The sequence below is a fragment of the Pinus tabuliformis genome, chromosome X, assembly GCF_031772625.1.
Source record: "Pinus tabuliformis cultivar Carrire ecotype Pingquan chromosome X, CPIR1, whole genome shotgun sequence".
NCBI lineage: Eukaryota > Viridiplantae > Streptophyta > Pinopsida > Pinales > Pinaceae > Pinus > Pinus tabuliformis.
Genome location: NC_142308.1, coordinates 495,075,953 through 495,089,717, shown reverse-complemented (window position 1 = coordinate 495,089,717; position 13,765 = coordinate 495,075,953). Strand labels below are relative to the sequence as shown.

General features: G+C 37.6%; 1 protein-coding gene across 1 annotated transcript; it reads right to left on the bottom strand.

Annotated features, from left to right (window-relative positions):
- Positions 1-7,226: 7,226 nt before the first annotated feature.
- Positions 7,227-9,956, bottom strand: LOC149140847 (VQ motif-containing protein 4-like). The gene has a single exon (XM_089446851.1). It carries the CDS (start codon positions 8,641-8,643, stop codon positions 7,741-7,743), a length of 903 nt encoding a protein of 300 aa, XP_089302977.1. The 5' UTR covers positions 8,644-9,956; the 3' UTR covers positions 7,227-7,740.
- Between the last annotated feature and the right edge of the window lie 3,809 nt (positions 9,957-13,765).

The window sequence follows — 13,765 nt, the reverse complement described above, 5'->3', positions numbered from 1 at the left end:
GCTTTTATTGTTGCTAAAGTGTCTTTTTAAGGCCTCTTGTCTTTAGTTTTTGTCTTGCCACTTGCTCTTGATGTTCAACTAGGTCCTCTGCCTCTATCACTAATTTACCTTTAGTCTCCTTTTGCAATTTCATAATGTGCTTCTCTTGAAGCATTCTATCAACTTTCAGCTGCATGTTTTCCTATTGTAGGCATGCTATCAAAGCATTTGCCTCTGTCAATTTGTCTTGCAACCTTTTGAGTTCATTCTCCTTGTCCACCATAGGTTGCTCAACTGTCCTAGGCTCCTCATTAGCCTTCAAAGTAGTCTCATCAACATCAAGATGAAAAGAGTCATCATCTTGGAAAAGTGTCTCATGATGCAAAGGTGATCCATGTTGTGCTGATGTAGAAGGCTTGGCCCCTTCCACAATCTGTGGAGAAAACACAAGCATGTTCCCTCTTTGATAAGTTTTGACCATCTTATCCCCTCCTTTCTTCTTCTTCACTGTAGCCCTACTAGATGAACCAATTTCTGTTTGAGTAGGGGGTGCTGATGATGAAATAGGTCTAGTAGGCTAGTTGGAAGAAGGCAAAAAGACCTCTGCTTCAATGAATGTCTCCCAGGCAATGTTTAGCTGCTTAAGATGATGAAGGACAATAATCTTGATGAGAGAGTGATGAAAGAGGTTGTTTTGTTGTAGCTCATTGTTTCTATGTTGCACTTTGTATGCCATCTTGTCTAGGCTTCTATACAGGTAGTAGGGTATGTTGAGCAGTTTCACCCTAGTAAAATGCATAAGCAGTCTGATGTGATAGCTGTAGAGTCTAGAGAATCTCCCCTCACAAGTGAAATACTTCATGATGATCTTCATTAATGGTGCAAACCTCTCAAGGAGCTGTCCAAAAGGAAATATTTTCTTGATGCTATCTTTGTATGGAGCTTTGAGGTAGGGTTGATATAGTTGAGCATCCAATTCTTGAGTCTTAAACCATTTTTCACCAATGTTTGGTATCCCTGTAGCTACTGCTATGATGTCAACTGAGATGGTAAAAGTTACCCCTGCAATAGTGACTTGACCTTTCTTGAGATTGGTGACAAACAATCTGGTCAATTCAAGATGATATTGCACTTTTTGCACCAACTCACAAAACTCAAGACACCCTACATGCTGAAAACATTGCTTTGCAAGTAGTGAAGACATCAACTCCTAAGTATTTAGAGGTTCATACCTTGACACCTTTCCACCCTAACAAGTTTTCTTCTCCTCCTCCATAGCAAACTGTGAATACAAACCGTAAGGGGCAAAACAGGGGAAAGGAAAGAGGAAATAGGATGATGGGGTTAGGGAGGGGAATTGAGTGTGGAAAAAATTAGGGAGATAAGGAAGGGTGTGAGGTAGTGTTAGGAAGTGATAGGGAGTGAAATGAGTGAGGGAGATGGGCTATAGAATTTATACACATGCCCAAGGTATTAGGCTGCCAGAAACGCAACATAGGGGTAGGGTTTGGTTTTAGGGACTTAGGGAGTATGAGTGTGGGGTATTAGGGCCTTTAGGGAGTAGATATGAGTGCGTAAGAGTGCAGGGAGATGAAATGAGGGGTTTTAGGGTTTAGAAACTAGGAATGAACAGTGCTATAGAAAAGCGTAGTGTGAGAAGAAATGGATGAGTTTTGCACCATAGAAATTGAGAAATTAAGTGATAAAGGATATGGAGTGGTTGAACTTACCTCTTGGAACCCTGTGGAGGCTTGCTTTTTGTTGGAAACCCTTTGCAATTCTTTAGAAACCCATTTGCCCAAAAGCGTAGCTTCCCTGTAAAAAGTGCAACGAGGACTGCAAAAAGCGCAGCATATGCTTGGAAAAGCGTAGCGGAAGCTAGAAAAACACAACAAAGCTAGGAAAATTTTGATTTTTAAGAAGCTTAGGCCCTAAAAAACGGTGAGGAGGTGCTAGATGATGGATGAGAGCTCCTTTGACAATGTGATCAATGAGAGGAATGAGAGAAAAATGATCTTTTATAGTTCTACAAAGTGACTTACTTTGATTATAATGGGGTGGCCCACCATATGCTTTTCTTATTTTTTATTTGAAAACCATGTACTTGAGAACCTTTGAATGCAGCTTTGGTATTATTTAAAGATTAATAGAACATATATTTTAAAATAGAACCTTTTTTGAAACAATTTTCATGACTAATCCTTCACATGTCAATTTTATGAATGGAATGAAGAATTGAATGAGTGAAAACCCTAGTGACCTAATGGATGAACAATGAACCAAATGAAAACCATGATACTGAAACTGAGATGACCATGACACTTTTCTGAGATGGCACATCCAAATGAGTGATGGCAGTGACCGGAACATGAAAATCTTGAAAGAGCAATAGTAAACCTAAACACACTAACCAGTGACCAAATTTTATTCTAAAAACCTAGTGACATGATAAAATTTGACTTTGAAAACCCTAACAAAACTTGGTAAAAGCATATTTGATCACTAGTGATAGGCAAAATTGACAGACACTAACACCACCAACAACGAGAAAGTCGATTTATTAACCTCACCACTGTCCCAAGCCTCCACCGAAACTGCCAAGAATAAGACGAATTCCCACCTACCTCCACGGCAATAAATAGCCATTTGTAGGTTTGCATGCATATGCACGATGGAGGCAAGTTGTGCCCCTTGCTCTTTAATGCGCGACACATAACACATGGCAAGTAGGATCCCAAAACACTCTCGAACCATGTGCTCACCCATCAAAAAAATTAATAAATAATTATCTACACTAAAAATTATAATTATATAATTATTTCTAAATTTAAAAACTTATGAAATTTATATAAAAACATCGGTTAAAAAATATTAATAAATTATTTTATGTGATCTACTTCTAACTTTAATATTTTATATGACGTACACTTCTAGATGAATACGCAATACAATGTATACTTAAACTTCATACATACAAAAACCAAACCATGGAAGAAGAGGTATAATAAACATAAATAAAATAAAATAAAATAATGACTCGATGTTGGTCTAACAGAATTTCAAGCTTTAATTTTAAGAAATCCAAGCTTAGAATTATGAATAATTAGTGCTTTGGCTCGTTGGATATCACTAAATGGCAATCACTTTCAAGTGGGTACTATTAAATCCCAGATTTGGAAATTAACCACACTAAATATTAATTGAATGGACGGTCGGTGTACCATAAAAACTATGACCACACTAATGGGAAGTCATTACATGTTTAATGAATGAATGGTTGGTGTACTATCGACTAACACCATTGACTACACTCAAGTTATTCCATGATAGATTTGACACCTCATCCAATTATGTCAATTGTGTCTTTTTCTCTCAAGAAACCTTCCAACTCCACATCATAGCTTAAACATAAAGACAAACTTATTTATTTGAACCTAATAAAATACTATAACAACCGCATACATCCATTTTGAGTGAAGCTTTCAGTTGTGACCATTTGGCCTATGTATGACTTTTTCATAAAATAGATGATGGAGTATCTGCCTTGCACACCCAAGTCAACAAAAGCAACGGGAAGAGAGAACAGGTGGACAAACAAAGGTGCACATCCTCTTCCACTGTACAGGGCAAATAGTCTTGGAAATCCTATGATTATCTTTCCGCATTTTCTCATAGGTCGTGGTTATAGCAGGGAATAAAAATATTTTTTGCTAAGGATCTTGTTTGATGCTTTGTTTATGGAATATCTTTATAATTGTACTACAAGAGATATGGTGCTTTGACAAATTGAGGTGAGAGATTTTTGTCATTGTAATTAATGTTAACAAATCAAATGGGAAACAAACTGGCATTTAGACTTCAGTAGTTTAAAAATATATTATGATTATCTTTCTGCATTTTCTCATAGGTCGTGGTTATAGCAGGGAATAAAAATATTTTTTGTAACTTTTTTGCTAAGGATCTTGTTTGATGCTTTGTTTATGGAATATCTTTATAATTGTACTACAAGAGATATGGTACTTTGACAAATTGAGGTGAGAGATTTTTGTCATTGTAATTAATGTTAACAAATCAAATGGGAAACAAACTGGCATTTAGACTTCAGTAGTTTAAAAATATATGTTTACTTCTTTTGGTAGATACAGATCAACCCATAAAGTCACAACCTATGGAGTTGTATTAAACAGCCTGTCCAGTGAATCAAAAGTAGAAATTTGAAATATTTTTACTTCTCTTAAGCAGCGCAGCCATTGCCAACCCATTGTTGTTAAAGCTGCATGACAACTTCCTCTGCCATTCTGCAAACAAATGATATTATTGATTGGGTACAAAATTTGCACCTTGATTTTCTATCCCAAGATTGATGTCAGCTCGTCATTATGCCACACATTATTACCACTCCTCCCAGTTGTCATCAAAGACAAGTTTTTTTCTCCCAAATTGATATCAAGAAAGTATTCCATGGACAAGAAGCGAAGCTTTCACTTCTTTTCATGTGTCGGGATTACTTTAATTAATTTCGAAGGGATTCGATTCAATGGCGATGAACGAAAAGTCTATCATCTAGATTCAAATGTTATTAGTGTTTTATTTACATAGTCAAGGGTACCCAGGACTCTAAATAGCCATTGGTAACCAGAAGGTACTGGTAAAAATGTCAAGTATATACATTTACTCACTCATGAATACCAAAATTTACTCAGTTTGATTTATTAGTTTATCTAGTAATTCAGGCAGTGTGTGACCACAATAAAGACCTAACTTCAAAGCTTGAATTACATTGAATCCAATGAATACAACAACTTCACATTAATGTGGAATTAACTCAAGATTAAGTGGGTAACCATATGGATGACATTGGATATTTCGTCATAAAATTTTATGCGATAGGCAGGGCAGTTGGAATTATACAAATTTGCAAAATTTAGACAGAAACCTTGTCACATCAAAATTTCTCAAAGATATTATGCATAAAGCATGTGGCTGATCACAAATTTTAAAAAGTTATTTACCCAATCAAAATATAAATATATATATATATATATATATATATATATAATGTCGAAGATAATTCGGTGAGTTAGCTTGAGTGATTGAATGCTGTAAGCTCAATGCATGAGATATCAGGATTGATTTTCCCACCTGGCTGCCTCTGTTGCCTTGGGACTCATTTCATGAAAATTCCAAGGTTTTCATATATAAGGCCCACTTCATGAAAATTCTGAGGTTCATATACACAATCATTTAACCGAAAATTCATATCCCCCCCCGATGATATTGTCATCTATGCTATTATCAAATTTACTAAACTTTAAGAAAGATTAAAAATATTCTTTAAGTGATCAGTAATAAATCCAAGATCAAGATAAAATCGACCTTTTCATCATTATATACTGAGAAACAGACCCAAGGATCAGGGTCACCTTATAGCTATAAAGCACCTGTTTCTCTGGATGTAATCAGCTGAATAGTTCTAAGTTTCCCAGAAGATTAAAATTCAGGCACTGTAATGAAAATGCACTTCTTTGATTGTTACATTTCATCTAATACACTTGAATATTTCCAATATCATCTTCTATAAGTACATCAACCTAATGAAAAATGAGCACAGAACTACTGCTGAACAACAAAGACATTTGCAGATATAAAAGATAAATAAATAAAAAACTGAATTTTACATAATCATTATCATAAGAAATGGTTGATCACCTTCAAACAGGGAAGGTCGATACTTGGAGCGTCTATGTCTCTTCCCATTCTAAAATTTGACACTCCCTTTGCCTTTCCTCGAATATGCATATAAAAAAATGCCAATCTCATACATTCCTTAAATGTGCAAAATAATTATAATCTCGTAATGTCATAAATAATACATTTTAAGGAACTTATCATAAATATCATACCAAGCAACTAACAGTAAGAAAATTGGATGCCAGACACTTTATTGACCAAAAACCAAGTGCAACGAAAGATGTTAATAACATATTGATGAAAATGAAATCATAAAATGATAAAACTATACAGCAGACTTGTCCATACAGTAAAAGATGAACTGACTTATCAAAAAACTCACGTCACTAAACAATATCTGTACAGAGGAACAGTGACAAGCATAGGCCTTCAGTTATACTGTTATCGTGTTCAATCATCCAGATTAAGAAGAAAGGAAAACCCATGACCGCGGGGTGGCAAGAAATCAAAAAGATGATTGACATAACACATCCCATTTGTTGCAATGATTCAACTGTATTTGCAACTAGGAGGTAATATTCTCCATTTTGCAGAATATTATTAGCTGATACTATCAGAATCCGGGTCACCAATTCATCCTTATACTACAACAATATGATACTTGTGCTGCAAATAAAACACACCTTCCATGAACACAATCACCATTATGGAACGATTTCCTAGTTAGAACCTTTAATGCATATTCATACTTAGATAGGTTGAGAAGTCAAAAAAACAATATTGAGAAACCAACCACCATAAATATAATCCCTGCAGAGAATCATTTACAGACCACAAAAGCTTAAGGATTACATTATATATTCTATGCAGTCAGAGATATTGCACGAAAACCAGTTGCTCTTACAGTCCAGGGTGAGAAGGATCTCCCTGTGTAATGCAGATTATATCAAATGAAGGAAATAAAGAAGAGAGCTTTAAAGGATTACAATATATATCCTCTGCAGTCAGAGATATTGCACCAAAACCAGTTGCTCTTACAGTCAAGGATGAGAAGGATGTCCCTGTATAATGCAGATTAAATTAAATGAAGGAATAAAAAGAAGAGAGCTTTTATTTCTTTAAATTAGCTTCAGTTTGACTTAAATATAACAGAGTATTCCAAAAATCCATAGATCCACGCTAGTATGAGATTTAGCAATGACAAAGATATGCATTTCTGAGTTCTTTGATCTGTCTCCTTGATTAATAAATCTAGGGTTAATATGGCTCTATAGTAACAGGGTAAAGGTAGGATAATCTCAGGGAGGGGAGCTAGCCATAAAGCAAAACGAAGAAATATTCAATATTCAAAACCTCGATGCAATAAATAAATAAGGATAAAACAGAACTTCTCAAACATAATCATCCAATATAACTCCATAATCATAAACATATTATTTTTGAACGAAGATAAGCAGCACTTAGCACCATACAATCAAAACCTACCATATGAGATCATGACACAAAATGATACTACGATTAAAAAAAAAAAAAAGCTGTAGAAATCCAACCAACCATTGCATAAAAGGCTAGAACAACCATCTTCAAAATAATTAAATTCCATGATCCATCACAGTCCAGGCAAGAATGTTTGTTTCTAACTCGTCGATTACGCCCATTCATAGTTCCTTTGCCAACTCCATACAATGCTTCCGCCACAGATACAGAATAAGGGAGCACCAAAGAAGGAAAACGAGTTCTCTCTGATAGTCTGAGATACTAATTTAATGCAACCAAATTACAAGTTTAGTCAAGGAGATTCTGCTTGTAAATGGAGCCTTTCACATTGATTGGGAGACAAAGTAAGTCGAGAAATCCAGAATAAGTATAGAACCAATGACCTTGAAGCATTTAAAAGTTCTTTCAAGAAAGTTCCCACGAGTCATCCGTGCTTTCGAAATTTCCAAACTCCTCCCGCAAATAGGCCTGATGTCTTGGACAATACTAGTAAGCATTTAAGCATATACCCCAGCAAAAACTAAGCAACAACCCAAACGAAAGCTGAAGAACTCCAAGTGTTTATGAGCTTGATTATCGAGGGGACTGCAAGGGAAATAGAGGAAGCAGCTCCGGCTCAGAACCACGAGGGGTGTTGAGTGGGGAAGGATGTAAGTAGAATCCTTTCTCTGCTATGGCTCTTTCCTCTTCAGAAATTGCAGATGAAGACGACTCAGATGTGGGTGTAGGAGGGCCATATGCAGCATTGCAGGAAGTTGGAGTAGTAGCGACACTAGATGGGCTATACCCATTTTCAAACGGATCCGATCCAAGAGGGGTAACAGGGCTAGGAACAAGCGCAGGAATATCTTGGGGGTTAGGGGATCGAAGCTCACCTGCTGTTCTGGGAGACAACCCACTTGAAGGATTGTGGCGAAGAGACGTTAGACCTAGTTTAATCTCCAGTTTTCTCATGCTCTGTCTTCTTTCATGGAGCTTGAAGGCTGACTTCCGAGGACCCACTTCAACTCCAGGCTTTGAAATATCCGGGCCTTGCTTGAAGTAGAGACCCACCCCTGCTACTCCTCCCCCTTCTGCCTGTGTTGCGTGTTGTTTGCCCGCGACTCCTCCTCCTCCACCTCCTCCCCTGTTTGCATAACGTGCAGGCATGGTGATAGGCAGCTTCTCCTGACTATCATCGGATATGCCTGTGAGTTTCTGTACCAGCTCTCTGAAGCTGCTGGTGTCTGCCTGAACAAATGTTGTAGGAACTGCAATCTGCTGAGTTCTGGCCACTTCGAAAGAGGAGGAGCTAGCAGGCGAATGGCTTGAGCTTGGATTAGGTTTCTCCATAGGCATGAGTCTGTTCTGCTTTCTGAAGCACTCCCCGTTACTGCTATTTGGAGAAAGAAGCGGATATGAAGAATTCAATGATGTCGGAGTAGACAGGTGAAAAGCTCTTCTGGAGTCCTGGCCGGTACTGTTGTCATTCACCATGGCATCCGCAGTTGGGTACTCGTCATAAAATGAAAGCAAAAGGAGAAAATAGATCACAAAATGAAAACCATCCAAGTTAAAACTGAAATGGGGGTGGGGGGTAGGGCGAGGTATTTATATAGTTTTCATAGGACAGAACTAGGCAGACACAACAGACTAGAGGAGAGAAAAAGTCAAGTCAGTTTCCAAGTAAGGAGTGAAAGTACCCAATCTGTATAACCACTTCCAACCTTATCACAAAACTCATTTTCAAACCCGAGTTCCAACGAATGCAGAGTCAGGGTCTGAGCTCACACCACATAAAACACACACGAGCTTTTCATGGATTGTGGTTCCAAATCTCGGGTTAAATTTGGACCAAAACCAGGACACATTAACGAAATTTCAATGCCCAAAACTGAATCATAAGCAAAGGGGATCTACAGTCAAAGAGCTGCCATGAATTTGGTTCTGAATAGGCTTGAAGATATCAACATCCTGAATCTCGAGGTCTGGGTGGCAAGCAATGGAAGCCAAAAAGAACTCGGAAGTAAAACGCACAAAGTATGTACATCCCAGAAGCAACGATTCTTGTCCTGTCCTGTCCTATCAATAACAGAGGAGGAAGGGAAGTAAACCAAAACCAAGATCTGGAGAACCAAAATAAAGGACGACTGAGTCACATAGAAAAGGCTGTCAGAATTCTCGACAGAAAGAGACCCAGATAGGTGGGCAATGGACTGCAACTCCTCGTGAGTGAATAAGCCCAATTGCGTGTGGGGAAGAGAGCAAAGCCCAATTGCGTGTGTGAGGGGGCATTCAACGCTATAATAGCACACTGCACTACGTACACACTTGGATCACACAATACAATGCAAATCTAATTAAGATTATTATACCTCCGGCTTGTAAGGTAACTTTGTAGCCCAAAAGATCCTTTGTGATATAAATTGGGTAGAAATTCTAGGCATGGATAGGGTTTCACTTTCTTTAGGTTTTGCTGATGGTAAATTGATCTATTTGATGGAAAACTATGTCAAAACTTTGAGTGGAATTTTAGCTTTCTATTTCCTAGAAGAATAGATCAAAATTTTGATGGGTGGAATTTTCACTGTTTGAATTATTAAATTTAATTCAATAAGAATGCGACAGGATTAAAGTACCACCAAAAACCCTGTGGCGAAACAATATTTTAAAGATTTTGAACTGAACCCTAAAAAAAAACTCAAATTCGAAATCAGTAAAAGCTTAACTACAAATAAATCTTGAGTCCGACAGTTAACAGAAAGTTACTACAGAATTAGACTGCTCGCACACATAATAATAAGTGTTAGAATTGTAAACTCCGTCTAGGCCGAACCCTGCGTCTGATTGAATAAATGAGGGTTTCGATGCGTATTTGTAGGCAACTTCTTACCCGTCGTACAAGAAAGGCCGTCCCTTCTCCTTGACTTTATAACCCTTCGCCCACCTGTTGGCTCACTCTTTTCACTTGACATGGACAGCACATTGTGTGTACAGTCTCGTATATGGATCGATGGAGAAAGCAACGGGATTCGAGCTTTTGAAAAATAGGAATCAAACGGACGGACAGCCGATGTGTAAAGGAAAATCATAATTGATTGCGTGAAAGAGCGATCGATGACTTGTTTGGCCAATCATTTTTCCGATGCATCCAGCCAACATTGTTCTCCTAATGCGGTCACAGTCAATGTGCATGTGAATACTGCGGCGCAGAGGACCAAGGATGTCTTTATTTCAACCATACTATTGGCGCCCTTTGCTCGATTGAGATGCAAGAAAGCAGCGAAATTCAACATCAGTGTGGGGATGGTGGGGCAAAGTATGTTTCTTTAGATCTGCATACTAATTTTGTTGAGGTGCATTATATTTTAGTATAATTTTATGTGAAATTGTGGTTTAAGGGTTTTGCTTGAATGAATAAACGGATTCTCTTAAAAAAATTTAGAAGCTTGATTATATAGATTTATCATTAGATTATATATATATTTTTTTTTTCAAAGTTCCGAAAATTTATCGTAATTAAGTTGTCAAACCAAGAGTGAGTACTACCATCTGTAGTTGCTATTTATAAATGCACGGTGACTTATCACTATTATTTAAGGAAAACCACACCACCTGGAATAGCTTGTTGGTGGTCCGTAAGGGGGCATGCTTTCACTCGCCTCTCGATCTTGGGTCATTAACCCGTTTCCTTACCTTCGAGGAAGACAAGCTCCCATAAGGGGGCAAGCTTTCACTCTTGCCAGATGCCTCTAGGTTTTGGGTCGTTAACCTGTTTCCTTACGTCCGAGGAAGACAAACTCTTAGCCAAACAGAAGCAGTTTTAGGGCATAGTCCAAATCCTCATTATATAGATTTTATAACTTAAATTTGTATATTTTATAACTTAAATTTGTAATTTCCATTAAATTTTAAATAGTCTTTTAATTGGCCAAAATTTCCCTCATAAAATAATGAGAATTCGCTGAAATTTTTGGAAATCCTAGTTACAACGTTGTGAAGTTTAAAGATTTTGGAAATCCAAGTTACAACTATCAAGTTTAAGGATTTTTGAATCCTTAAATATTCTTAATATTGTTGAATTTATTTCCACCATAAAAAACACTACTCTAACACTTTTATCACCAAAAATCCATTTCTTATGATCCCATAAAATTGTAACATTTATAAACAACCCACTCTATCTATATATATAAAAGATTTAAAAATTATGACACTGGCATAAATAATTCCTGCCAAAAAAAACGGTGAAGGTATTCAATGTGTTGAAGGGTGAAGTTCATTGACTTTAGCCATGATTACTCTTTCTTATTTTCGCTGAGAGGTCTCCTTGACAGTTTCCCTAATTCTCCAATGTTTCGACAGTACTCGATACTCGGAATGCCAATTCTACCATACTCTTATGCCCATGTTCCTCCTGGCGAAAGGGACACGTGAGGCACAAAATGTGCCACCGGTGTAAAGAGAACGGATGGACGTAGATAAGTTTTTGTCGCTGAAATTTATCATCAAATTTAGCGATATTGCAATATCTATGATTTTACTATATTTAGGTTATGGTTATGCAATTGATGGTTTTCATATTTGTATTTTCTTTTAAGAAAATAAAAAATTGCTCTTGAAATTTTGAAATTTTTTTGGAGTATTATTATTGTTTATAAGTAGAATTAAGTTGTCTCAAATTAATTAGTAGTTTGAGTGGTTGGAACATGTTTTGTATTTTTTTTCAAAACAGAAAAAATGTTCTTATCGATTTGAAAAAAAAGTATATCATTTGAGAAATAAGACTTTCGCGTTGTCACCGGAAGGAGAGAACAGGAGTTACATATATCAATGAGACCTCATCTATGAGTTGTTTATATATATTTATAAAACAAAAATTGCATCGAACATCATCTCCAAAAAAATTGTTGAGATCAAAGAAAAAAATGAGGATCACGAGAAAACAAATCTTTAGAGCAAAATGTGACCAGACCCCTGCAACATGCCATTATCAAAAGACTAGAAGAGAATCTTGTCTGGTGTCACCCTGCATCCAACCGTTGGGAGTCTGTCAGCTTCACTGTTTTGAATCCACATCGCAGCGCAGGAGTTCGATCAATAGCAGCAACAGAATGCAAGCAAACATGTGTACATTGCGGCCTCATATATAAGTCACTCTAATGTAGGAGGCTCTATTGTAGAAGTGCTCAAATGTCGATGTGTCTGAATTCTGAAGGAATGCCTTAGATAAAGGATTGAAAGAGGATCTGTCCAGGAGCAGCACTGCAACCAGATTTGGAAAGAGCATCAACCTCGCCATTGTGGGACCTGTAGATGTAGGAGATGGACAAAGAACTGAAGACTTGCATCAAGACACGAACTCTTTGTTTCCAATTTGAGAGAGAAGGGGTGTCCAATTTGCAAATTCCATTAGCCCATTCAATGATAGATTTAGAATCTCCAAAAACCACGAAATCTCTAATATCAAGCTAGATAGCACAATGTAGAACTCCCCAAAGAGCTAGGAGTTTCGCTTGAGTATTAGAGCCCAAACTGCAGAACCAGTGAAATCTGAAGTAAACTTCAGGACCCAAGTATATAGCCATTCCACAACCACAAAGATCGAAGGAGGAAGCTCCATCGAAGAATCCCACTGGAAAGGTGGACCAAATGTTTTTTGGAGGATGGGGGAGTTTAGGGCGACAAATGGGGGAAGAGATGAATTCCCTGTAGTAAGCAGAGATCTTATTGCTAGTCCTCCAAATATCAGTCGGAGTCTGTTCAAAGATAAGGGTGTTTCTAGCATGCCAAATACCCCAAAGGACATAAAAAGGCAGAGTCCAGTGATGAATATTATCCAAGGTCCACTGATGAAGGCAAGTGACAATGTCAGATCGGTCCCATGCCGCTTGAAGTTGAAGAGAATGAAGCACGAAGAGCCAAACTGATACAACAAATGGACAATGTAAAAACAAATGATGGATGTTTTCAGGTAGTGTCTGGCACAAAGCACACCTATTGGGCCCTTGGAATCCCTGCTTTGTAAGATTGTCCCAAGTCAACACTCTGTTGTGCGCCACCAACTAGATAAAGCAATTGATTTTTAGAGGGGTATTCCATTTCCAGGATCGTGATAGCCAAGGAAGATGATAGGATGTTCCATATGGATGAGATATGAAATGATAGGCCTCCCGAACAAGGATTTGACCTTTCGAGAAGCCACCTTGCCAAATAATTCGGTCCTCCTTAGGAGTAAGGATGATCCTAGCCAATTTATGTTGGAGATGTAAGCATCCCATTCTGAAGCAAGGTGTGAGGGCAAGCCGAGATCCTCAGATGATTTCCAATTCATGATAATAGAGGAATTCTGGGCAGGAGTGGCAATATCCTGCAGAACACGAATTCCCAAGTTATGAATAAAGTAAAGTAGCTGGGGAGAGAGAATATGCGTACCATACATGCCACTGAAGGAATCAAGACCAATTTCTGGAATTGTTCCAGAGCCAATTTCCCACTTAAGGTTGCTGAAAAACCAATGCTTGGTGAGCAACAAACTACGCCAAATTTGAGAAATATGTAGGGGAAATGGAGCACCAGACCAAATCCAACCCAATAAGTCACATCCCCAGAGATATTT